The sequence below is a fragment of the Pteronotus mesoamericanus genome, unplaced genomic scaffold (assembly GCF_021234165.1).
Source record: "Pteronotus mesoamericanus isolate MK-2021 breed Mesoamerican mustached bat unplaced genomic scaffold, CSHL_Meso_final contig_502, whole genome shotgun sequence".
NCBI lineage: Eukaryota > Metazoa > Chordata > Mammalia > Chiroptera > Mormoopidae > Pteronotus > Pteronotus mesoamericanus.
In genome coordinates this window covers 2993436-3021092 of record NW_026555187.1, presented here as the reverse complement: position 1 = coordinate 3021092, position 27657 = coordinate 2993436, and the positions used below count along the sequence as shown (strand labels likewise).

The window sequence follows — 27657 nt, the reverse complement described above, 5'->3', positions numbered from 1 at the left end:
TTTCTGAGAATGGGAGTTGCCAATGTTATTCTGTGGAGAAAGGACTGTCTTTTCAACAAATAATGCTGGGACAATCTGACTATGTAAAATAAGCAGTTACTACCACCACGCCTTGACAACAACAACAACAAAACACATCTACCCGTAGCTTGCACTGTATAAAATAATTAACTAAAAATGGGCTAAATGTAAAACAGTGAATAAGAATGCATGCACACACACACACACACACACATACACACACACACACGTAGCTGCACACACATGCTCACATATACAAATGATAATTTACAGTTTTGTTGTTAGCCAGAGAAACTAAGTTTTGAGTAAGATGAAGGAGATGTTATGTTTTATTCTAGAAAGTGTACTTGGCTGTTATATTATTAATAGACTAATGGGTAGCTAGGGCAAGCAAAGAGACCAGGAAAAGATTATTGCAATAATCCAGGTAAGAGCTGAGGGTGGTGGCACTAAAAAGAGTAAAAATGTGGTCAGATTCAGGATATATTTTGAAGCAGAGCTGTTAAGATTTCTTGACTAACTATGCCTTGAGGAAAAAAAGAAAGAATTCAAGGATAGATACCAAGTTTTCCTTCCTGAACAACTAGAAGAAAGAAATTGCCATATACTGGGTGAAGAAAACTGAGGAATTAGTAGGTTTTATGTTAGATTGCTGCTGGAGTCAGCAACCTCTCCCAGCCTTGGTACCAGGAAACATGCTGTGACTTGTTTAGCGGCGTGGCGGCCAGAGCTACGGAAAGTCACGTGCAAGCATGTGCACGGACATGGGAAGAACCCACCCAGCCGATACACCCATTTTTTAGTTCATCTCCTCGTTCCTTTTTTTTAAAAATAAATTTTATTTAATTATTTTTAGAGAGGGGGAGGGAGGGAGAAAGAGGGAGAGAAACATCGATGTGTGGTTGCTTCTCACACGCCTTGTACTGGGGACCTGGCCTGCAACCCAGGCATGTGCCCTGGACTGGGAGTCAAACCTGTGACTCTCGGGTTCGCAGTCTGGTCGCTCCTTTTTTTTTTACATCCCAAGTCTTCAGGTTCCTGGCCAGCTAAGAGCCCGAGGCCCACTCAGCTTTCTTCTAGGTTGTCCCCTGTCTCTGGGACAACAAGGCTTTCAGTGAAACAAAATAGTTACCACATGGAGCATAGTGCCTGGAACTCAAGAAGATATTGAATGGACGTGGTTAGCCTCTGTGAGGCAAATGCTGACTGGCTATTTGGTCCCTTCACCTTGATTTGCTTGGAGAGATCTCGACAAGGACTTAGCATGTCTCTTCAGAAAGCTCCCAGTCCCTGGACTGAAGGGTGTAATAGCAGAAGGGAGACTGCGTACCCACTTGCACTCACACTACTGGGTAAAGATTAGTCTGGTTGGGGGAGACAGCTAACTCCAACACAAAGAATTTCTAAGTCACAGGTTTCTCCTAAGATTTTGTGAAACAAGTTTCTGAAAGAATTTAGTTGGTAAGTTAGTGGGTTGGTTACTCTTAGCCTCAAATCTCACTGGACATGACCCTAAATAACCCTATTATGTGGAGGAACTGTATTATTTTGTAAAAACAAAAATAAAATGCAACAGAAACAGAAATCAAAGGGCTGATTATTCATTACCTTTTGCCTTACCAAAGAAAGGCAAGAGGAAGGAAAAGAGGGTTCTTTCAAAACATAGTTTTCTAAATATTCAATTTATAAATAACGATTGGAGGGTCACCTACCAGGTAAGTGAACCGTATGTATTTGTCATCTGTTGCTACATAACAAAACAGCCCCATATTTAGCAGCTTCAAATGTTATTTCATTTTGAAACGTTATTTCATGATAGACGTTATTTCAGTGTTTGTGGCCGAGGATTTGGGAGTGCCTTGCGGGGTCCCCCGAGGCTGCATCGGGCTCCTGGTAGGCTGCTCCCTCCAGTGCCCGCTGGATTTTGTGGAGCCGCTGCTGAGCCTGCCCTGTGGTTGTTGATGGGAGGCATTTCCTCTTCGCTGAGTGGGCCTTTCCATGGAATTGGTCACAAAACGGCTTCCCCCTGAGCGAGTGACCCGAGAGAGAGAAATGGCACAAGACAACGACCAAAATGGAAGGCACGGTCCTGTTACAGCCTTATTTTGGAAGCAACATGCCATCACTTCTGCTGTACAGTGCAGTGTGGGAAGAAGCTGCCCAAGCACGCCAATACCAGGAAGAGGGGATCCTTGAGACCGACTTGATGGCTGGTTCCCACACTATTCCAGTTGTTCTGCACACAGTTGGTCTTCAGCCCAGTAGCTCCCCGACCTAGAACACTGAGATCACAAATAAATGTTTGGGGTGTGATGAATTTAGCTGGTGTCCACGTGCAGAGTGCCCTCAGAGGGGAGGCTCCTCACCACACACATACTGTGTTGCTGGTCACACAGACGTGTGAGGCTTTTAGTGCAAACTCATTTATTCTGTTAGAAGTCCCAGGCATGTGCCTTCTAATGGGAAATGTATGGTGCTATGTTTGTATGTGAAACAAACGCAAAATGAAGCATATAGTTTACAAGGTATTTAGGAGACAGAACAATGTAAACAAATGTGGATGCGCAGAGTCCTAATCAGCAAGGGCCAGTTCTAGGCCCATGTGTGTTACTAACTAGAACTACAACCTCAGGCAAGTCATTCAGCCTCTCTGGGCTTATTATACAACCAAAAATGAGTGTGTTGTCTTAGGTGACTTCTAATAATGCTGCTATGTCTAAAGATGATTATTTAATGATACTCTAATTATGGAAAATTCCCAATGAGATGTATTTCAGAGTACAATTTTCTACACATCAGCATTTCTACAGTAAGAGAAATATATCACAAATGGGCTTACAATCTTACTGAATCAGGGCATTTTAAAATAAGACATTTTTCATGGGACGAGGGTATTGATAGCATTCACTTATGGCAAACCCTGCCTTATGCTGGCCCTTGGGCTATTCAAGGCGTGTGTCAGAGGGTGGAGGGTAGGCCCTGCAGAGTTCCTCATACAGGGGCCAGAGAGGTGTGTCCCCAAAGTATAGTTTCCATGGGTCACATATGCAGCGTGTGGTCATGTCTGTCCCCGTAGGTCTAGGTGTATACATTTTTAAGACATTTATTGAGGCAGAACTTCCATGCCATAAAATTCACCTATTTTAGGTGCATAATTCCATGATTTTGAGCAAATCACAGTTGTGCTTTTCTAACCACAATCTGATTTCCATCACTCCCCCAAATCCCCTTATATCCATTTGTAGTCAATTGTCCTTTCAACTTGCATCCCCAGGCAACCACTAAATCTACGGTCCCTTTGAATTGCCTTTTCTAAAAATTTTGTATAAGTGGAATCATACAGTATGTAGCCTTTAGCATCTGGTCCTTTCATATAGCAAAATGTGTTCAAGGTGCATCCATGTTGTAGCCTGTATCAGCAGTTTGTTCTTTTAATTTTGGAATAGTATTCATTTGTATGGACATTTTGTTTATCTCTTCACCAATGTATCGATGCTTGGGTTGCTTCCACTTTGGGGCTGTTATGAATGATGCTGCTATGAACACTTCCATCAAATCTTTGTGAACATATGTTTGCATTTCTCTTAGGTATATAACCAAGAGATGGAATTGCTGGATCATATGGGTTAAAATCTATAATTAAATTTTCAAAAAATTGCCAAACTATTCTCCAGAGTGACTACACCATTTCACATTGCCATTAGCAACATATGCAAGTTCATGTTTCTCTACATCCTTGCCAAATCTTCTATTGCCTGTCTTTTATATTATCGCAACAGGCATTGATTGGCAGTGAGGAAAGCGTAAACTGGGGAGTCTCTTCCTGTCCAGGGGACTCTAGGTCCAGAAGACTTTATGCCTACAATGGCAATGAAGTGTTGGGTCAGTGACCACTGAAACAATTGTTTTGTGTACTAAATTCTTCCTGTTTGTACTAAGAAGCAATCCTGACTTAGCTGCGTGGGTGCTCTTGTATGTTCTTTTTCACCATGAAGATCTAAAGTTCTAAAAAATGCACCTCCCATCCCAATAGTTCGTTTTATTTCATAAATGCCAATCTCTTTGTAGCTAACATCTAGACCTCAGTAAAGAGGCAATGTATTCCAGAAAACAGTCAAAGATGTTTTTCTATTAATCTAACATTTTGCGAAAAAGTATCCTGCAGGCAAGAAAAGTTCTGTGTATTTTATTTAGGAAAATTCTGTGTCATTTGCCTCTCTAGTTATATTTAAAGGATCTCCATCCAAGACATGGACAGACCTGGAGGGTAATATGCTAAGGGAAGTAAGTCAGGCATAGAAAGACAAATACCACATGATTTCACTTATGTGTGGAACTAAAAAACAAAATAAATCAACAACAAAAAAAACAAACTCATAGGTACAGAGAATATTGTGATGGTTGCCAGATGGGAGGGGGATTGGAGGAATGGGTAAACAGGGCAATGGGATTAAAATGTACAAATTGGTGGTTATAAAAATAGACAGAGGGATGTAAAGTAAAACATAGAGAATATAGTCAATAATACTGTACGAGCTAGATATGTACAGTAGATATGACAGGTGGGTACTAAAAATGTCAGGGCGATCACTTCAAAAGTTATATAACATCTATTCATTATGTTGTAACACCTGATACTAATATTGTATGTCAACTGTAATTGAAAAATAAAAAATTATCTTAAAAAAATTCTTAGTTTGTGGGCCATGTAAATATAGAACACAGTGGATTTCTTTGGCCCGTGGCCTATCATTTGTTGACAAATAAATAAGGAATCTCTAAGGCCCTGTACCAAAGCAAATATAAAAAATACACATAATGTGCCCTGTTATTTTTAGAAGCCATATTTTTTGCGAAGTGTAGCAGTTACTCAGTAAAAATTTGCTGAATGAACCTGCCCTAAGAATACATTTCTATTTTAGGGGACTAAAATGATACAAAATAATGACTTAATGTTGTAATAAAGTTTTGTCAATTTTATTAGAACTTCACATAATTAAGTAAGTTTGTTTTTTCTGAAAGCCCATTTTATCGTATTACTTCATCAGAATAAGTCGGCTCAGTGAGACCGTCACTGATAGACACGTACAGAGTTAGCACCACACATCTAGAAATGCAGACCACATGACCGCCTTCCCCATATGTACAACCCCTTTGACACATACACACAAGTATTTACAGCTAATAAATAACACTTAAAGCCAAAGCACTGCTAATATATAATATATAGTGAAATCTATAGAAGCCAGTGTTCCCAGGGCCATATATTGATTTGATTCATATGTTCTTAAGCTTATGCATCCTTGCTCGAAAAACCCAAATCCAGAAGATTAATGATTTAGCAATAAAGGGGGAACACCAAACGCTAATCGCACAACATTTTATTTTTACAGAGAATTCATGCCAGACTGGCTGATACCGATCCCAGCATTCATCCTGCTCTACATGGGCACAACCATGTCTCCCAGAGGAAGGGCCAACAAATTCCCATACATCTGTTGATCTTTCACCTTCCAGGGCGCTGAGTAATTAATGCACAGGCGGGGCTTCTTCTGTAAGTGAGTGTGTGCGTGGGTGTCCACAACGTGTTCACAGTTTGGGTTCCCAACAATAGCCTCTGACATATTTGACTTCTTTATCATTTTATATTAATATATAGAAAAGCATTCTGAACACAGAAGATCTAGTTTATAAATAATTGCTCTCTCACTCCTGACTAGTTGTTAAAAACAACAACTCTCATGACATTTTGAGTGGCTGTGGCAACTGAGCATTCTTCCCGTCGCCCACAAGGGTTTTAAGTGCTGTTTACAAATATGTCCCAGTGGTTTTTCCATCACTCTACTTGGTAAAAATGGTCCTTGTCTAAAATTTGTAGGTCTTTGAGTGACACAAAATTTGACTTCAAAGATGTTATCAAAACCAGGGAAGAAAGACATGCTCAAAGTATGACTGAAGCGTGACCCAGATAAGCCTAGGACTGAATAGAAACCATTGGATGGTAAAAACTTCAAAATGAAGTTTTGATGAAGTAATGATGAACATAGTTTTGAAACTCTGATACTAAATTATGGGATCACTTTCTTTCTCCATAGTTAAAATTGCGTGTCAGCTGAGTAAGACAGGCTCCTTTTAACACCTACCCAGGGAGCATTGTTAAAATATAACTGAGACAAAGCAAGAAAAGGAAGGAAGAGATTAAGCAGTAAACTGTAAAGTCCATTAAGATTTAATTGTTCTAAATTTTTTATCTCCTTTAATTTGTAACTCAGTTATGATGCAACCAACCACAGGGAGTGTTTAAAGGTTCAGTTCAACTCTATTCTCCCTTCCGCGCGCCAAGCCACTGGTTCCTGGTTAACTCCTGGACCACATCCAATGACAAGAGGGAAACTGCTCCAGAAAGGTGGGTGTTTAGACCAGTAAAGAAATGGGTCAAACTCAGGCCAGAAAAAAAATATTTTCTGTTCTCAGACTTGGAGAATACTTTGAGAATGTATCGATCCAGAGACTGCAGAATTCCAGTTAAAATAGGAGGTTATAATCAATTGTAGGCTATGGCTAAACTCACTACATAAAGAAGCTTTATTATTTTACCACTGTCCAAACAATTCTTAGTTCTTTCTCAAAGGACAAAATGCAGTGCTTTTCATACCTGCTGTTTTTTAATGTTGGAAAATGTGCTATTTGGCCACTATACTCCTCAAGTTGAATTAGCTACTTCTTAATATTTGAGACTGTCCCTTAAAACAACTAACAAGGATAGCTGGGATTAATACTCAGGAAAATTCACTTTTAACCACCCAAAGCTCTGGGCATCTTTTGTAAAAGTTACTTCCTTCTTCACAGAATTCATGTGCTGTTCTTTCTTCTGTAGGTTTGCCCAGTTTCTGAGAAAAGAGGGAGAAAAGGAAGGGCAATTTATTATCTGCTTCGTGTTTTACAACCCTCTCCCCTCCCCCACCACATCAGGAGGAAGAGGATTTCAACTGAAAGTTCAGAACGAAATGGTGAGAATAAACCCAGGGGAGGCGTGGACAATGGGTCAGAGAAAGTGGCAGGTTTCTGGAAAGGGAAGGCCCCCTAACATCTACTTAGCCATGTCCCAGTAAAGAGTATCATTTTCAGAAGACGAAAGCAAAGGATTTCAAAATTTAGGAAGATATATTTCTTCTAAAACTTGCCAAATGAAATGCCTGTGTGTTTTTTGTGGTGACATGAGGCTTTATGAGTTGTATCAGAAGGTAAGAGAAAGAGAAGCTTTTCCTTGATCAATTAACTTAATCACAAGAAAACTGCAGGAGGTTATTAATCTGATTCACAATGACCTCTTAGATAAAATCCAGATGCATTTTTTAAAAAGCTGCCTAAGTATCTACCGTCTCAGTAATCCTATAATCAGATGAAGAATGTATCATTAGACTTTTTCAAGTAAGTTCTTGTAATGTATAAGTAATACGACCAGAAATACCTTATAAATAAATGGAGTTATTTCCTAGTTTGGGGTTGCTGGGGTTGTTTTTGTTTTGTTTTTACATTCACATATACATTTAAAGTTGTGAATAATTTTGGGAGAATGTGCATGTATACGTGCATTTGTGTATGGTTTTTTTGTGACATAAATTCAAGTATAAAACTTAGACCCTTTCTACAACTTAAAGCAAATGTGAAATTGCCCCGAATTTGTGATGAGGAAAAACAAAGCAAAGAACCTCTTTAAAAAAACAGTCTCCACTTAAATAAGAACTCGGTTACTCTGCAGGCTCAATGCCGGTAACTACTCTCCATTGCGAGTTTCTCTTGAGTGTCTTACATGAATATTGTTAATCCAGATGGCTTCACCTTGCTACGCAAAGTATAGATGCCATAATTCCATTTTTGTAAAATAATAAAAATATATAAATATTATCTCTGCATAGAGAAAATTGGGAAATAGAGACGGGCGTATCTCAGAGATACTGCAGTCTGGGTCCCAGGCCACTGCAGTAAAGCAAGTGTCACATTAAAGTGAGTCACATGAATTTTTTCGTTTCTCGGTGCATAGAAAATTTACAGTATACTGTAGTCTATTAAGTGTGCAATAGTATTATGCCTGGAAAAATGATGCACATACCTTAATTAAAAATACTTGATTGCTAAAAACTGCTAACCATCATCTGAATCTGTTGGGAAAATAGAGCCAATAGACTTGCTTGATGCAGCGTGGCCACAAACCTTCAATTTGTTAAAAACACAATACCTAGAAAGTTCAATACAACAAGATCTGCCTGTATATTAAATGTTAATTAAGGGTTGTCCCTGGGCCATAGAGTCATACTGATTTTATTTTCTTTTTGCCTCTTTTTTTCTAATTGATCCATAATCCATAATTATCTATGGATAAATTACATTATAAAATAGAAATGAAAAATAGTAGAGATATTGCATGTACAGTCTTTAATGTGTTTTTTTCTGATCAGGCAACTCTTATTCTGTACTTTCGTCCACAAGTGTAACTGAGAGAAAGCAAACCAAAAGCGATTGTTTTTTCTGTGACCAGATAGTGTTGTGACCAGCCTTTCCCATTGCTTCTTGCGCCCCTGGCTTGTGGGACACAGTGTAAACTTTCTCCTTTCTACCTGCCTCTAATGAGCCCTTGGCACCTGGCAGGGGAATGAGGGGAGGAATGAAAGTGGCCTAGAGCAGCAAGTCAGGAAGGGATGGGGAAAATCACATGCTTAGTCCCCCCTTAGTACTGACGTTCTGGAAAAATTTAGCTGACAGCTGCCGCATGGATTAGCCTTAAAGGTCAGGTGGGAAAGAGCCAGGGAGTCATTGTGAGACGGAGAAGAGAATGAGAACCATATCCTACACTCTAACTCCACTAACTGCCCGCCTCCGGGGTTTTGACATGGATGCTCAGAGGCTGCCCCTTTGGCCCTCTGTCCCCCTGTCCCCGAGTCAGCTGGCACTTAGAACATCATAGAAGGACTACGTGGCTGCAGCTGCTGCTTCGCTCTCCTGGATACATCCCAGGAGGAGCTGCACCCATAGCCACACAACTCCTAACGTGCGCCAAGTGCTCTGCGCACAGGATTGTCAAGGTAGCAGGAATGCTGTGCAAGGGAAAGCACAAGGGAAGACTGTGTGGCTGTTCAAGAAGTAAAATAAAATCTAAAAAGTGTGCCAGGGATGAAGGTCTGAGCTGGCAGAAAGAACAGAAAGAGACAGGAAAAAAGAGCAAGTACTGCCCAAAGCAAACGGACCGGTCTGCGGTCTGTACAGAAGGGCTAGGAAGACTCCCGGAAGGCCCTGCTCACAGGAACTGGAGCGGGCCTGCAGCTCGGGGTGCAGAGCCCGGCGCGCAGCGGCACCCCTCGGCACACCAGCCCACGGTCCCCCGGGGAGCTTGGCCCCTGATGCTCACCAGCCAGAGCTTTTACTCAGGGACTTCTCGTGGCATTTCACGAATACCACAGATGACTTCCCTTTCTGCAGATGAGACGCTTTGTCCCGGGCACAGAAGGTCACCCTGTGAGGAAAAAAATGGATGTGAATGTGCCATATGGAACAATGAAAAAGACGGTTCAAAAATGGGTGCTTGGGTCAGAGCTGTTAAAATCCCACATGATCCATCCAATTAATTGTTTTGATATTTTCAGTAATTGACTGTTTATACTCAAGCCATTCTGGTCAGCAACATATCTGAATCCAAGGGCTATTGGAGGGCCCAACGCATTGTTCAGCAATAAAGCCAACTAATCAATCTAAATTGCATCCTGACAGCCTGGAACAGCCTTAAAATCACAAGGCTTTCACCAAGAGATGACACCAGATCAGTTTCACCACGTCTGAGTATGTGCCTCCAGCTGGCTTTGCTAGAGAGACAAGCGCCCTGCTTCTCCAGCCACAACCTCTCCTTTTTCTTTTTCTTTTTTTTAGTTGTATAAGAAAATGAGCAGAGAAATAATAACTTATCAACCTTAATGTAAAATACCATATTTTTATTAACAATACTGTAGTAACACTGTAGTTGCAAAATCCCTGTCCATTTAGTTGATATTTTTTCAATCCTATGGGGTTCTCTACACATTTCATTTTATAGATGTGTGTGGGGTGGGCCTGGGGAGACGGGGTGAGATTCTCTTGGCATCTCATCCTTCTTCAAGAGGTTGGCTCTAGTCTTTGAAAATCAAAGTAACATCTCTGAGGTTCCTTCCATAACTATTTTGTGCTTGCAAAGAGCCGTGCAAAATGAGAAGCTGAGATTCCCGACCTCTCATCTCAGCTGTCACTCATAACTGCGATCAACAGGGCATCATGTCGTCTTTCCATGAAATTCAGAAATACTATTACTTCCCTAGTATGATGGTTAAAGAACACTCCCGCAAAAAAATATATAGGTGTAATTATCTGGCTGATAGAGTTTTCTTAAATTTTTAGATTACAGTTGACATTCAACTTTATATGAGTTTCAGGTGTACAGCATAGTGGATAAACATTTATATAATTTATGAAGTGATTCCCCCGATAAATCTAGTACCCACCTGGCACCATATAGTTATTAACTAAATTCCCTAAGCTATACCCCTGTGACTATTTTGTGACCGCTAATTTGTACTTCTTAATCCCTTCCCCTTTTTCACTCAGCCCTCCAGACCTCCTCCCATCTGTCAACCATCCGTTTGTTCTCTGTATCTGTGAATCGGATTGTTTTCTTTGTTTGCTTATTTTGTTTTTTTAGATCCCACCTATAAGTGAAGTCACAAGGTATTCTTCTTTCTCTGTCTGACTCAGCTCACTTACTAGCCGATACAGGTTTAAAGACAAAGCTTATTAGAGTTTTGCCTGAGTGTCGAAGGCTCCAGAAACACTCTCTCTAGGTAATGACATTAGAGTGAAGTCTAAGGGGAAGGGAGAAAAACAAATGCAATTACTTCTTTTGTGTCTCTCCTGCTTTCACTCTGATCCTCTCTACAGCAAAGCCGGGGCTGCTCCACCAATCAGACCAGCTGAAGTATGAGTCGCTGTTCCACTTGAGTTTCAGCATGAGCAGCTCTCCGATGTCCACCTCCGTGTAAATGAGGAAGGAGTATGTCTTGTTTGTGGAAACTTCGGGCCTGAATACAGAAATCAACAAAATTGGTTAGTTCTGGGAACCAAGAGGGGTTTTTTTTCCCCTTTTATTCTTCCAAAAATGTAAGGCATTCTATTGTTTGGGAGGTATTTTAAAAATGCAAAAAATATCCAACAAAACACTCAAGATGAATGTCAATGGCATTTAGTGTATTTCAAAAGATAGCTCCACCCCTTTAATCAATTCTAAATTTTATCCTAACAATATGAACTATTTAATACAATTTTAAGAGAAAAAATCCATGAGCCAATTATTCAGAGACACTATTTTCATATATTCTCTCAATTTGTATTGATATGTGAACATGTTTCTTTTGTAATAATCATAGTATACATACAATTCTCTATTCTTTCTTTACTTCATCTTTTATCTTCCACTTTTGCCACATTTTACATAATTATAGTTTTTAGAGGCTAGATTGGTTTTGTTGATTTATTAAATCCCAACTCACTTAACCATAGCCTCAGTATTGGATGGACATTGACCTTGTTTCTAATCTATGCTATCACATGTACCACGACAATGAACATCTTTTGCCATATAGCTTTTTAAAATTCTTTTGCATATTTTTCTCAGTGGCTTACTCCTCTTCCATTCCTCAGACCAGTGGTTATGGTAGGTGGCCGTGCACAACAAGCCCACGGGCAGGAGCTACTCACAGGGTGAAAGGGATGTTCTCGCTCTCAGCCACAGTGCCATACAGAGAGATCTCGAAGGCCTGGTTGGTCTGTGTGTCAGTATCGGTGCCAGAAAAGTGGATCTTTACTTGGTAATGGAAGACTGCAGGGAAAAAATCGAAGCAAGCGCTGATCAGTCTGTATGGAAACACCACAGCCCCCCAACAAGCAGGCAACTCACAACCACAGACCGGATTTTGTGAGGGGTCAAGCAGGAAGAGCTCACACAGGACAGTCAGTGTGGCTTAAAAAGATTTCTTTGCGTCTGTACAGTGTTCGCTACTAGGCAATTCAAACCTTGCGTTCCACCCCCTTTCAGAAAAGTGTGGTTGAGGTGGATCGGGAAAGTCCCAGTGAATCGAAATTGCGAAGCAACCCTAGAAAGGAGCCATCTCTGATGGGGTCCAAGGGAAGTGGAATCAAGAGGCCCCACTTCCCATGATGCCTTCTCCATGAACTCTACCTCTTTCTTGGCCAGCTGGTCCCTTAGCCTCTATACTGAGCATATTTGGCATTTGTTACTGTGTCAGTGTATGTGACTACGTTCCTTCATGTTTCATGGGTATGTCTGGCCTCCCTAGCCTGTGTTTAAGCTCCTTCGGTTCAGGGGGTCATATTGATCCTCTGTCCCCTCATCGTCTAGCAGAGAGTCTCACACTAAAACTTGCTTCATCATATCACCAGCAAAGCTGTGCAGACCATCAGCTCCCTCCCAGGAATAGTCATTTTTCAAAATACAGGTGGTCTTGCCTCCACTTATAGCAAGCTTAAGGAGCTGGCAAACCTCTTCTGTAAAGGGCCAGATAGTAAATATTTTCGGCTTTGCAGGCCATACAGTCTCTGTCCCAAGAAAGCAGCCTTAAGCAAAACAGAAACAAATGCATGTGACTTTATGCTAATAAAACTTTATTTACAAAAGCAGGTGGTGAGCTCCATGCAGCTCATGGGCCACAGTGCGCTGACCCTGGATGGATGGTTTCAAATGAGCTCTGAGCCTGGTGCTCACGGGCTGCGCACGCCAACGGCCACGATTATGGAGGAGGGTGGCCGGCAGGGCTATGACACAGGGTCGTGCCGGCTGCGACCCGGGCCTTGCTGGCAATGGGAATTTGGAGCTTCAGTAAAGTGGATCAGTGCACCTCCCTCTCTACCCACAAACACACAAGTGAGGGCTCAGTGTTTGGTAACATCATTTTATCACCTCTGGGTGATAAATGAACAAATTAGTACGTGTGATGCAATGAGCATGACCAAAAAGAAGAAGAAAACCAGGTCAGATTGGTTTTCCTGTTGATAGCAGCCCCGAACTTACCTTTGTAAGGCATCTGAGAACGAGTCTTCAGGTACATTTTGCTGCTTCTTTTGGCTCTGACCTTATTGACCTCATAGCCCACGTTGTTGCAACGGTTCTTTCTGCAACTCAGGCAGAGCCCTTTCTCAAAGGCTTCCTTTGAATTGCACCGGTAGGCCTTGCTGGGATTTTCTTCATTCAACAGAGAGTCGATGAAGAGGTGAATGGAGCGCTCATGAGAGCACTTCACGAGCTGATCCACATCTGGGGAAAAGGGGAAGCAGAGAAAATTTCAACTCTGTAGAAATTTTCAATGAGTGCCTCATCCAGCACATCTAAAATGGCTTAGGTGTGGTGGTAAGAATAAAATGACCGCAGGACCTAGTCCTATGCCTTTTCGATGGTATATCCTATGTAAGGAGATATTCTTGGTGCCCGCCTCTTACCCACCTCCAGTAATGTCAAAGTTGCAAATGTACAGGGAACTTTTGGCTTTACCGCTGTCTTATACTTGTATGTTTAAGATGCTATAATAAGAGATATCCAAGGCAGAAGTTGATTTTGCCCAATTTATCATATCTTTCTCTTATATAAAGCAGATGCTTCTAGAAACATAATTCTAGAAACCACATTAAAAGCGCATAATTATTAAATAAATATGATTTTATCATAGATGCTACATAAAACTCTAGGTTTTTTTATTACTAATGATTTTTATATTAAATGAATCATAGAAATAATCATCAATGTTATAAGGATGTACCTATTACCATAAACTTTTATAATTACTGAAAATAGTAACATTATGCTGCAAGTTTTAAAATGTGCACAAAAGTCTTGAGCATATTATCTACAGGTGCATCCCAACGTCCACCAAGTATGCAAAGTTCCCTTAAAACAAATAATACATTAAACACAAACTACCACAATTATTAAAGCAACTATTAAGCCAACATTAAATTTTCTTCTTAAAATTTTGGAACATTTGTTGTTAAAGAATGGTGATTTGTTTATGATTTGTGCATCTCTTTAAAATGCCAATTAAAGAAATGTGGACTAGTTACCATGTCCTTTACTTTCTGTAAAATCCAAAATAACTCTACTGGTTTTTCAACTGCGTTCAAAGTAGGATAACATGTGGCCAGGTAGCATTTTATGCTGCTATTTTCAAAGGCAGTGGGGTTCCCTTGTCTAAACCACACCTGTCTTGTCTTTTGTCACTGTGAGTGCAGCACTCAATGTAGCCTGGACTGTGGTCAGTCAAGACTAGATAAGAAGCCAGACTGCCCACAGCAGGGGGGCCATGCTGAACCTGACACTTCGTCTGAACCATAACTTGGCTGAACATGTATATTAAAACCACATCTTGTGGAGAATGGTTTAACTCTGAGCCAATAAGCATTAAGAACACAATTACGTCTCATTAACTTCTAAATCATATTTACCTCCAAGGCCTCTCTCGGCAATCACGCGGATAGCTTCCCCAATGTTACAGCCTGGTTGAAAAGTGCCTCCATTAGGATAAATGTCAACATGCCCCACTGGTTTCTGGATACCAATACTCCGGCCAGGTGACCCTCTGGTGAATGTGTGTAGGACATCTACAAAATCCGCATCATCGGGAGAAAGGCGACTTGGAGCTTCTGCGTACTCAAAGTTGGGTCCAGCTGGATCTAGGCCTTAATGGGGGGGAAAGAAGGCCTCAGAGACTTTTAAATTCCTATTGCTTTTAGTCTCCATCAGTATCACCTTAGCATTCCATTGCTCAGCACTTGAATAGAATTGGTAGCCACACAGGTTCTTACTAGTTCCTGTTCAGTAGTGACTGAATCTTTAAATTACTGGGAGTCAGAAAAGTAGTCTTAGCTCCTCCTAAAATGGATTTTGAGTCTCTTAAGCAAGCCATGAATTAGTAATTTTCACAGGACGACTTGATTTCCTTTTGTAAATTATTTTTGAAGCTGGTGAGAGGCCCTTCCACAGCGGCAAGCTCTTCCTTCCTCTCTACATGTGCCAAACCATCTACTACCACTGGCCCAAGGTGAATGTTTTCCTGTTTCCAAATGGTGTAGGTTCTTCATCATTCTCCCAGTCCTGATGGGAGGGGCGACATGTGGGCAGCACACTGGCACAGGCCAGGGCGAAGGGAGGAGGGACACCAGCAGGCTCTCTGAGCTTAACTCTGCTCTTTCTCTTCTGCCAGCACATCTGCCCACGAGAGTAAGGGCCTGCATTCTGTCTCACTGCAGAAAAAGAGCCCTGCTGTGACGTGACCAAGTGGCTGGGCATACCCAGAAGAACACACACACATATGGGCATTTGACAAACACCCTCATTCCCTTTCAGAATGACAGGCATCTCAACTCTTGTTACAAGACCAATGGCACTGATTTCTTACCAGTGATTCTATTGACCTTCTTATTGGTCAAACTTCCTGCAACCCCTGCCGCGTGGGCTCCAAGGCTGTACCCCAAGAGATGCACATTGTCCAGAGGATAGTTAAATTCCTCCTTTGGAAGAGAGAAAGAAAAAAAAAGGGTTCTTACAAATTCATTGCAAGAGATCAAAGCTAAAAGAAATAAAATGAATATAAATATTGTTTTCAACATATGGGCAATTCTGAAAACTAATTCCACTTACTTTAATTTTGTGTTACAGATAAGAAAGACATACTGTAGTGCTGAGATTTTTTCCTCAACAAAGTATTTGATTTAGAAAGTGTTTCAATTCATCTGAAATTGAAATGTATGGAAATCTTAATCTCCATACATCTGAAAATATGTGTATGCATATATATGCATGTGTAGATTTATATATAGATCTATACACACACATAGATTTAACTTTAACCCATTAGTTCCTACTCTAAACGCCCTGCATCACTTTATTCTTTAAGGTTAGGCAAACAATGACTAAAAATCAGAAAATATTACAGGGGAAGGGACTGCAGACACGTATGGTCCGGCCTCCTCATTCAACAGATGGGATGAGAGGCCAGGGAGGTGGCCTGATTTGCCTAAGTTCACACTCCTGATTAGCAAAAGAGTCAGTGGTCAACCTTTTAAGGGTAGTCCAATAACCATAACTTACTGTTTACCTCCAAGCATCTGGTTTAAGTAACTTGGCCCTCTCAGAGAATTAGCTTCCTTTCAACCCCAAGAAACTTTCCAAAGGTAGTTTTCAGAGGATGGCCTCAGGGAGTCGTGTGGGTAAAACTGGCAGCTAAGTTGGAACTTTGGACCCTGAGCCACCTCACATCCTAAAGACTGTCCCTGCCATGTTCTTCCTAGCCCAACTCCATCCCTCCTATAACCCTCAAAAAAACAGGGGCCTTTAATCCACACTAAGGAATAAGTGTACTATTAATATTTTCATCAAGGAGATCAGTATCCTAAGGGGTCAGAGCCAGGATAAAATTCCACGGGCCAGCCCACTGGTAGGGAAGGAACCTTTCCTATGCCCAGAAATAACAAGCTCTTCTCTGTTCTGCCCACTTAGTTTTTGTTCTCAGCAAATCCATTCACTATGAGAATATCAAAGGACGGAGTAGGGCAGACCATGTCTTGACTCTATAGTTTTATCATTCTTATCATAATGCTGCTTTTGGATAAAAATAATGCCAGTGTCCATCCTGCAGATTTGAATTGCCCCAGAAAATACCTTTATCTAAGCAAAAAGGCACAAAGGCCAGCCACTTGTCCAGCTCTAGCCAAGGGATCTGTGTTGGATACACAAGGCCTCTCCCCTCAGTCTTACCTCCATCCAGTTGATAAACGTGGCCACATCCTTTCCCACCAGCTTGGTGTAGCCCGCGGACACCGGATAGTGCTGCTGGGCCCGCAACAGCCAGTCCACCACGATGACGTTGGAGTCGGGTTCCCTCTTGTACAGGGCAGCCACAAGTTTGGGCACCCAACTTTCATACATTCCTGTCACCTGAAGAGGACAATGCAAGCTTTCTTAAAATACCCACCTGCAACTTGTCACAGATGTGTCAGCCCAGTACACCTACATGAGGCAGGAAAAAACAAACCCACAAGGAAACCCGTGGGCTCAGACGGAAGAATCAAACCACACAAAAGACTGTGCCTGCCCCTCCCGAGAAACTTGAGGGGGCCGAGGAAGGCTGGCTGAGCTCAGGGACAGAGGCCTGCAGCTTCCCGCGCTCTCAGTTTTAACAGCACATTTTATGAATTCAGGAAAATGTCAATAATTCATGGTATTAAAAGAAAAGGTCAATCTGAACAAGTTAAAATTTTGCAGCAGAGTTACATACTATAAAAAAAAATCCATTTCAACACTATCAGTTAGGCTAATGAATGTTTCCCTACAGAATCATTTTGGCAGCTATAAATGCACTTCTTTTCTTAAAAAGGGTCACATGCAACATTTGATGCGGTAATGAAAAAAAGAATAGTTTTAAGCATGCGAATCTCTCCCAGCAGAAGGTAAGTTCGCTTAGCAATCTCTTGCTTAATACATAAGAAAATTATTAACCTTGGCTCAGGCTTTTTCTTAAGTCCCTCAAATTCTTCATTATCAGTGTGGAAATTAATGAAGTTTGATGCTCACATTTCCCTAATTATTAGATCAGTCCTGTTTGGAGGTAATTCCTTGCTTCTTGTTAACAAAGTCCTCAAAGAACTATTCTTTTCAAAGCCAAAAGAACTATGGGGTCCTCAGATTGACTCTAATAAAGTAGACATCAGACACCTACGCAAAGACACAAACTTTGAAACACTAGAAACACATTTAAAAAACTGCAGATTATAAACTCTACACCATCCTGCCATACGCTTGCACACAGCAACAACCTGATTTTAATTCCCCAATCTACCCACCTTTGATAATGGCCCCAGAGCAGATCATTGTGCAGCCTCAGTAAAGGCTAAGTCACCATGTACTCGGCAAAGAAGATTCTGAAATCCAGGTGGAAAGCAGCTTTTTCGGGGAGACCTGTACAACCTTTCATCTTCTAAGAGGAATTCGAATAAAAACTATAGGACCCTTGAGTTTCTGGACCCAGGGACATCTTTTGGAACTTCGATTCACGTGGCAGGTTCTTTCAGCCTTGCGCTTCCATTTTGCTTCATCTGTTTCCTAGACTAAACCAGCACCACGTGATGGCTTGCTCCAGTCCTGACACTAACACACTGAGCAAGCTTTCGCCACATCGCTGGGCTCTGGGGTACGAGAAAGCAGCCCGAGGCACAGAGGGTCCCAGTTCCAACTCCAGCCCTTCCACTCGCTACCGCTACGCACAGCCCAGGCGCTGCTTTCCCCTCACTAGCACCACAGAACAAAGGGTTGAACTCGGGGGACCTCAAAGTCACCCTCCACCGCCTAAACTTCTCCTTGGGTCCATCTGGTTTCCAATCTACTTGCAGTGATAAAATCCCAACTCTGTAGCTATTTTAAGTGGGAAGAGAAAACAGAGAAGAAAAAGGTACAGAAGTGATGTTAGCCCATTAGGAACTTCATTAAATAGTCTTTGAACACGTCCCAGCAAGTCTGCTTCAAGTCTGGGTGCAGCCTGGGTCTTTGGGGGAAACTGCTGGAACACCCGCCTCACATGAAACCCTGAGACATTGGTCCTGGCCTCCTTCTCCTCCATTGAGATTGGGGGCCACCCTGCACAGCTGCCTCTCAAGAGAGAAAACAATGTGAATCTCTCCTCTTTTCAGCCAGGGGTGAGGACCTCCTCCATCACAATGCAAACCCTGTGCTTAAAGCAGGTGGCAAAGCTCCAGCACAGCCGTGGCCAATCGCCTTCCTAGACTTGCCCTCCACCCCCTGCAGGCTCAGCATTCCTTCGGGGTTCTCACGAGGAAGGGGCAGAGCCTCCTCACTTCCCTTAGTCCTCAACCCTTGAGTCGCTGGGCAGTTTACCACAGACAAGGCAGGAAGCTCTTGTTTGCTCTTAGGCCTTATTATAAATTTTTCTGTACTATCAATGTTTCCAAAAGAGGCAACCTGTCAGCGAGCAAGTAACCCAACTTACTCCTGCTGTGACTGATCCTTGTATTAACTGCCTATCAGTCAGCCTAATCCGTCCTTTTGTAATTCAACGTATATACTGTAACTAACCGAAAGGAGTAGGAAACCCAAGTAAGTATGCCCCTTCCTCACCTCTGGGAAAGTATTATTTTCTAGGTTTTTCTTCTGAGGTTCCTTAAATCAATGCCAGTTTCTTAAATTTTTTATTGTCAGACACACAGCCAAACTGATGCCTCCCTTGCCTCCTGCACTGAACCAGCCAGGGAGGGAGCCTACTGAGGCGAGCTCCATCCAGCGTGGCTGGGCTGTGCAGAGTTGCCGGCTCCGCACGGTGAGACTCAGCCCCCAGCCGGCGGCCAAGCCCAGGCTCCCAAAAGGTCAGAACCACAAGGAGAAGAACACAAATGGGCCTAGCCTAGCGGACAGGACGACTGGTGAGAGCAACGGGCACCGTGAGCTGACATGGGGTCAGCGGTGTCATCTTAATATGGGGGCGGGTGACATGTTTTTCAAAAATCCCTGAAGTATAAAACTCTTGGGGATAAGTTGCGTGTGATATTCAATTTATTCCTGTCATATAAATGTTTATTAAGTTTAAACTTTCTTGAAAAGTATTAAAAGCGGAGTTCTACATACAATAAAAATGTCTCTAAAATCACCGATTGCTTTTTCCTACTTAAATCTCCTGATATATAAAAAAAGGTTTATGTTAGAAATTTGAATGTATATTTATCAAAAAGTATGTAATTTACTATATTAACTCTAGTAAATAGCTATATTTTTGTTAGAATAAACACCCATGTAAATTCTATTAGAAGTTGCCTTCCTCTCCATAAAAGTTTTAGCAATCGCCCTTCGCTGTCAGTAACAGTTGGGATTAGAAGCATATCAGTCATGAGCCAATTCATCGTATTAGAATTTAGTACCGATTACCACGTTTGCAAGCTCTGACATAGTGAGAAGAGAGTATCTCTTTAACCATCCATTTTATTCAAGTCCTTTTTCATAAATAATGAAATCTCACTAGGGATTTAAAATAGTAAAAACCAACTGAAGTACTTAAGTAAGAACTGCACTACATAGAGGGCCTACCGGGCATATGTAGAAAGAACTAGTCTATTCATATCCTTTAAAGGTAAATTTAACTGTAGTTTTTACCTTTTCTAATCATCTTGCATGGCAGTTTGCTGGCTAGCCCTCTTTCACCTCTAGGAAAGCTCCCTCAAGTTTATAACGGGACAATGTTGGAAGTGGAAGGATGTCTAGTCCAACCTCTTTGTTTTACCGACCAGTAAACTGAGACGCAGAGATGAGAAGGGCTTTGATCTACATCCCAGAGCTGGAGAACTGCAAAACCAGGACTGGAGCCCCCGCCTCAGTCCCACGGGTTGTCTGCCTCAGGAAAGAACCTTGGGTGATGTGCGGGATAAACCGGGATCGTGCCGGGTTTCCAGTGATTCCCCAGAATGGTAACCTACATTCTGCTCTGCAGTTGAGCAACTGCCTGGTTCTCCACCTCAGAGGAAGGGCAGGTTGGAGGGCACCCACTGGGTCCCAGGGTAAAGTCAAGTCAGTGTGGCCTGGGGGAAGTACTCATGAGCCAGTGGCTTTAAATTCTACAAAATTGAGCCAAAATTGCCTTTACCCAATTTTAAAGCAAAGCCATCTGAAAGAAATAGAAGTGTGGGATGTGGAGACCAATCGCTGGGTTCCCAGCCACCAGGGCAAGCGGGTCGGGATGCCGGGTCCACCCCAACCCATTCCTTTCTAAAGAGCCTCTCTCACCGTCCAGCCGTGGATGACCACGAAGGTTTTGCTGCTGTGGTTGAAGTGACAGTTGGCCACTGATTCTGGTTGCCCAGGAATGAGGTGGCAAGTGTCCTCCACTGTGTCTTCAGGGGTCCTTAGAGAAAATTTACTTTCAATGTCTACAAAATCTTTTCCTCCTGTAATTTCTGAAAAAGAAAAATTGCATTGAAAGTTAATAGAAAGATTTTTTCTTTTTTATTTGCTGAAGCGGTTGGTATGCTTTAGGTTCCCAAGCAACCAGCCCCAATACTGCTTTTGTTTCTAAAGTTTTTAAAAAATGAACGTGGACTGCAAGAGAATGACCGATTCTCCAGTGCTGATCCAAGCTGACTGAGATGGTCTTAAGATAACTGTGAGTTAAGCAATATTGATCTCTCCTGAGTCTCCCATCTTCTCCCTCAGTTGCGGGGGTCGGGGAGGGGGGCGGGGACAGGGGGCGCACGGTTAACTGCTATTTGAAAGTCCTTCATTAATTCAACTTTCTCTCAGAGCATGAGTTGGCCAAGGTCATGCTGCTGAAAATGGGAGAGAAAGCGGGGACCAGACCCACCCAGGTCTCTCGGTTCCAGTTCAAAGCTCATTCTCTATACAACGCTGGCTCGTGGCCCTTGCGTTGCGTAGTTCTACTTATTTCATATATCATGTCACCCTCTTTAAGTCTCTGATTACGCCAAAGGAATGTTTTCCACAATAAGATACAATAAAGCTTGTCTGAGGGAAGATTGTTTCCTTTTCACCAGCATAATTTTTTTAAATATTAGCAATAGGAAAAGTTGGCAACACGAGGAAGCTTTTGCATGGAGTGGTCCCCGCCCCCCACATTAGGACACATCAGTTCAGGGTATTTTTAAAAAATCATTTAATGGGTTGTTCAGAAATACATGTGCTATGTATGAACCATGGTTAACTCTTTCCCCAAATATCTCTTTTTCCACTTACGTCTTTAGTCTTTCACAAAGTCAAAGCTTTAAAAAACTACCGCAAAGCTGGTTTTGGAAAGAATCCACTTTGGCTCTTCCTAAATAATCCCAAGACAAATAAGGACAAAAAGAAAACCTATATTGTCTCTCTGGACAATAAACCTAAATGTTGATGAATCTTCACAGGATGTTCGTAAGGAGTACAGAGCACATCACAGTGAACACTTGAAGTAAGTTGTACTGCAGATAAAATCAGACTATTTTACAGAGCAAACACGTCAAAGGGAAATTATATTATGGGAAAATACTTAATTTCTTGTCAAGTCAAAAGTAATCTGCTTATTCACTATAAGGAGGCAATAACTTGTAGATTTCAGATTTCACTATTTAAAACTTTCAGAAGGTAAATAGCTGAGGTTGCTTAGAAATACTTGTAATTTCTTAATCTAAACTTCCTCAATTTTCACAATTCAAAAGCTGAAAATCTGTGATTTTCAAAATAACATTGCAAAAATGAGGCCAAAAATAAAAATAAGAATGCTATCACACATGGGAAGATGAGCACCTGAGCCAAACTTATCACAGATTTATCTGAGGACTGGCCAACATTTTCCTTTTTAATTATTTTTCAAAATTCCATAAGCAATATTGTGATTACCTCTTGCTAAGTGAGTCATATGTAGCAAGTTGATCACACACACACACACACTCATACATACAATCTCTAGAACCTAAACATTCTAAGATAATTTATTCAAATCAGAGATTGATATTTAAAGCTTTATTTTTTATTTCCTATAGTAAAATTGCACTTGAAATTCGCTCGTCCATCATGAATACACTCTGCTTCTCATCTTATTTGAAGATGCAGAACTTCTCTTTCCTTCCTAAACAGAAAGCGCTCCGGTGGCCTTATTATTTATCTGACAGTGGAAAAAAATATATTGTAGACTCTTAATCTGATTCTGCCTCCAATATGCAAGAAGTCCTTTTAGTGTTAGAAAGTGTTTTAGAAAACTTGAAACTAAATTAGTTTCCCTCCCCCACATCTCTCCACATCAAATAACTCCTGCCTCCTCTCTACCGGTCTTATTTTAACACGTTCGATTAGCAGTCTTTTTAAAGCAGGAATAATCTGAAACCTGGCAGATGGATCTCACCCACCACCTATTTGCCAAACTGACATTTAAGACTCTTGCCTTGCACCACCCCAGGGAACACACTCACTTTTATTCTATTTATCCCCCGAATTATGCAACATGGTGACTCTGGTGTTGCTAGTGATTTTGAAATGGTGAAGAATATTCTTTGTAATTATTAAGGCTGGCTTCGTACAATTACACACACACACACACACACACACACACACACACACAGTCTGTTCAATCTGGAAGTCCTGTATCAGGTTGTCTGAATAGCTCGTGGAGAGCTCCCATTTCCCACAACCAAGAGTTAGTGCTGGATACCTATCTTCCCCTCAAAAAAAAAAAAAATGAAATTCATACATTTTCAAGCACATTTTTATTTGGAGACCTTTACTTCACCTTCCGAGGAAATTGGTTTTCATTTTAAGTTACAGAAAGCATAGTAAAGCATATGACTGGAATATACTACCACTGTATGTGCTATGTGATGTTTTCAATGCTATGTCAGTTCTGTCATTGAAATCATGGGTATGAGTCTTAGCTTCTCCCGGTGTTCTGATAGGAACTTTCCCACTACAGGTGTTTGTAACCCCTCAAGGATGTCTCAGCATCCTGAGGACAGATGTGCCTTACACACCCCTATCAGCCCTCATATAACTGACTTAGGCCCCTTAGAGATGGAGAGGAGGGTGGGTCCTGATTGCGAGCAGCCAATGTGTGTAGTTGTCCCATACACTGGGATTGCGCCTGGCTGGCAGGTGAACTGACTTGAGTTCATTGTTACTAAGGAAATTACTGTTTCCATACATGGAAATGATCTTTGTGACTCTGCACCTATTCTTTTAAGGGGATAAGGACCTTTTACCAGATCCCTTTAGAAATTCAGACCATCTTAGACTAGTAAAATAAAAAGGGAGCTGCCTAAGGTATATATCTTTATAAGAACCTCCATCCTGAATTCGATTTCGCACGCCAGCACCACCACGCCAGCCAGCCCCGTCAGACACGTCCTTACTAGGCACTAAGGGGAACTGTTGGGGAGCCAGGCAAATTACAGGTTAATGCATGTGGTAATCTTTATTCCTAAATTCCTAAATAGCTAAAAATCTAAGCATGCACATAAAGACAGAGAATTTATCTTAAACTGACAAGGACAAAATTAGGCAGAGAACTCAGAAAGCACTTTGAGGATAAATTTAGAGCTATATTATTGCTTCCTGAAAAGGAAAAGCATGGAACATCCCAGAAAAGATATTCTAAAAGCAATTCACATTTATTAGATGAATTTGATTGACATTTATAAGAAGACATGAGGTACATGAGCTCAATTATAATGCAATTCTCTTTGAAGTTTCCACTTTATCCCTCTCCCTCTCTCTCTCTCTCTCTCCCTCCCTCCTAAAAGACCTCATGGGTAATTTATCTTCTCTCTAAGACTGATGGTCACAATTATTGACTCAAGCAGCTTCTGTAGAATGCCAAGAAACAAGTTGAATTGATGAAAACAAAAAACAAGTTCAGTGAGGAGGGAAAAAAATCAATATTGTTATCTGACTGAAATGATTGGTCCTTCCAGATATTCCAATGCAGACAATACCCCTGACTTCCTTGACAAGAAGATTTGCTTTTCATTTTTATAGATAAAATGTTGGTAAAAATAGAGGTAATAAACTGTATAGCCCAATTTCTCCTCCAGGAATAAAGCACACAAGAAGGGTTGAGCTAAAAATACACCGTCTGAAAGAAAGTGAAAACTTTCCTTTGAAACTCTTCCCCAGTGCCTGACTCCCACCTTTCAATACAGCTATTAATCCATCAATCCCTTGCCAACCTCTGCAAGAGTTATCTGCTATTTTGCTGTCATTACCCAACACGTTTAATTCAGATGTTAGCCTGGAATTCACTGTGACCAGTCAAGAAGAACTTCAGCTACTGAGCACTGACCCATATGCTCGCCTCCTGGTTCTGCAGGTTTCCTGATGACGTTTGTGGTGGCTTTCCCAGAACCAGGAAACAGAGGGCAGTGCCTCCTCTCCTTGAGTTCTTCTTAGAAGGAGCCCGAGAATGACTAATGCCGTCAGAGCTGGGGAGGTGCTGCTTACCCCTCGCTCCCTCACGCTTGTGTCCTCCTGCCCTGAAACTCTGACATCCTGAGATGAATTCATTTGGAGGGGGGGATAAAAAGGGGGCAGAAAGTTGCTGCGGTAGGAGAGACACACTATAAAGGGGAGGGGATGGAGTGAGAGTAAGAGGCTAGGATGACAGACATTAATTTCAAGCCTACTTAAAAATGATTCCTCCTTACATTTACAACCAGGAAAAGCATGCGTTGGTTGCAATCCAGTTTAATTCATGGCTCACTTGCATCCATGTAAATCAGAGTAGGAATTAGAGGGGCCTAAGAGAGATTTGAGTCTGGTCCAAATTCCCCTTTAGGGTTGAGGAAGATAAACTCTGAGAGGCAACACTGACTAGCCCAGGAATTTCTTGTCCTGAACCTCTAAGGGAGCCTAGCAAAAACTTCAACTCTGGGTGACACATATCTGTGGGTGTTTTATGGTAAAAGGAACGCTACACTATGGTGCACTTGTCAAACTCAAGAATATGGAGTCTGCTCCCACCATCTTCTTGGAGAGTGTCAAACGCCATCAAGGGGACATGAGGCCATGCAAGATGTTTAGGACTTTCTGACTGAGCCACTGCTGTTCTCCAACTGCCCTGACAGAAAAGATACTTGTCTTTTTTTTTTTTTTTTTTTTTTCGGCCAATTCAGCTTTGACTTACTTTTCTTAACCTAGCAAAAATATTCTTTCACAAAATTCAGTTCTGAAACGAACTTTCAGCTGCAATAAAAGTCTTGGACAGGCTCGACTATAACCTGAACCACTGTCCACGTGCCACCTGAAAGGACTCCCAAGCACCACCACCGGAGAGAAGAAAACGCTGCCTCCTTTTAAGACTTGCTTCAGTTGCTGCCCCGACCCCCTCGCCCCCGTATTTTATTTATCATTAAAAACACACGCACGCGCAGCAGTAAGTTCAGGCTTGGCTTCAGGAAGACCAAATAGTTAATCCTTTGCGTTGCTGTTGTGTCAGCTGAAGCAAGGTTCCAGTTAAGCAGGCGGCCTCCAGTGCGGGCGGGTCTCGGGCTGCGCGCTGGTCCCCTCTAACCCCTACCCTACCCCCGCCGCTATAAAGAGATTCGCCTCTGGCCTCCAGAGCCCTAACCCTGGCGAGCGGGAGGCTGCCGAGCGCTAAGGAGAGCCCTTGCAAACCTGGCAACCCCCAAGTCCACGTTTTCAGGGGGGTCGCCCGATTTACTGGGCGCTAAGAAAAGCCCAGCGTGCGAGGGTGGCAGCTGGGGAGCTCCCCCGCGCCCGGACGCCTGCAAGATGCGGCGCCCCAGGCCTCCGCGCCACGCTACCCGGTCCCCCACTCCCACTCGATGCAGAATGAGAGTATCCGGTGCGCCCAGGATGCAGAGAACCCTTCCGTCCTCCTGGGCCGGCTTCCCCAGAAGGGACCGCTTTCTGCCTGCGCTCCCACAGGCAGGGGCTGAGTCGCAGCCACAGCCTAGCCAGGGTCACCTTGGCCCGCGTGCCTTTCGTTCCAGGGCCGCCCCCGACCCCACCCCGAGCCAGCAGGGGACTGCCTGTCACTGCCATCTGACCCCTTGCTCCCGCCTCCGTCGTCCCGACCCTCGCACTGCTCCCGTCCCTTCCCGGGTGAGCCCGGGCGCCCGGGAACACGACCTCAGCGGGCGCGGAGGGGCAGCGCGGGAACCCGGGAGAGCGGGAACTGCCAGCGGCCCCCGCGAGACCGGAGGCAAAGCTCCCTCCCTGCCTCTCCCGGGTCCCGCCCCGGCGACCTGTCCGAGCCGCGCACGGGCGAGGTGAGTCCTCCGCGCCCATCCGAATGTGCTGCCGACTCCCGCCTTCCCATCCTCCAGACGCGGGAAGTGGCCGCTGGGCCGCGCCTGCAGGTGAAGGGGAGTCTGCGCGCAAAACTTACTGTCGGCGGCCACCACCCCTCGATGCCAGGCGATCAGACTCTGGAGACACACGCCCAGAGCCACCAGGAGCAGCACTTTGCTCTGCATCTCGAGGCTTGTCCTTCGGTCGAAGTTACCGGGCACGGTCCGGAGCGCGGACAGACTGATGCACCGCGGAGCCGCAGGGGCGCACAGGCAGAGCCTCGGTCCTGCGCGGGGCAAGGCAGAGAGCAGGGAGCTAGAAGTGGCAGGTTTCCTCGGAGGAAGAAGAATCGAGTCTGACACTGTTTCCACTCCAAGGCTGCTTATGTGACTGGAAATATGCAAATAAACCTCATCACCTATTGGCTATAAAATCATAAGTTGGAGGGAGGGCCCTAAATACACTTCCAAATGTTGGAGCAAACTGTAATGAAGATCAACCCTGCCAGCGAGAAGAGGGTGAAAGGGCAGAAGGAAAATTTGCTTTCTTTAGAGTTTCCTATTCGCTTTTCCTCAGGGGTCTGGCTCTCCAGGGCCCCTGTACAAGCACCAAACAGGGTTTATATGGATTTATGTTAAATACTCCGCAACCACCAGTTTTCCAAAGAGGGGAAGTTAAGCCGTTAAACTACATTTGGTCCAAACTTAAACCCACTCTTCTTTTAATGGATCCTGTTTGTAACTTACAGGGTTTATTTTCCCCAAAAT

General features: G+C 42.8%; 1 protein-coding gene across 2 annotated transcripts; it reads right to left on the bottom strand.

Annotated features, from left to right (window-relative positions):
• Nucleotides 1–4976: 4976 nt before the first annotated feature.
• On the bottom strand, nt 4977–27286 carry LPL (lipoprotein lipase). 2 transcript variants are annotated; one of them, XM_054578950.1, is made up of 10 exons: nt 26988–27286; nt 20888–21057; nt 16862–17041; nt 15504–15615; nt 14551–14784; nt 13127–13369; nt 11797–11917; nt 10938–11120; nt 9428–9532; nt 4977–6911 (listed from the first exon to the last, which is right to left on the bottom strand). In XM_054578950.1, coding segments are annotated over exons 1-10 (1437 nt in total). In that variant the 5' UTR covers nt 27076–27286; the 3' UTR covers nt 4977–6910. The 2 variants fall into 2 exon arrangements, with proteins under 2 accessions (XP_054434925.1, XP_054434924.1); XM_054578949.1 differs by lacking the exon at nt 4977–6911 and having other exon boundaries at nt 9424–9532.
• Between the last annotated feature and the right edge of the window lie 371 nt (nt 27287–27657).

What these genes read in the sequence shown, in the direction of transcription:
- LPL (XM_054578949.1), bottom strand. Translation starts at nt 27,075, where the DNA reads ATGCAGAGCAAAGTGCTGCTCCTGGTGGCTCTGGGCGTGTGTCTCCAG. An exon ending in GAAGGTCAATAGAATCACTG is followed by an intron (nt 14,785 to 15,503) that starts GTAAGAAATCAG and finishes CCCCCCATTAAG; the next exon opens with GCCTAGATCCAGCTGGACCC. An exon ending in TGCCGAGAGAGGCCTTGGAG is followed by an intron (nt 13,370 to 14,550) that starts GTAAATATGATT and finishes CCTTTTCCCCAG; the next exon opens with ATGTGGATCAGCTCGTGAAG.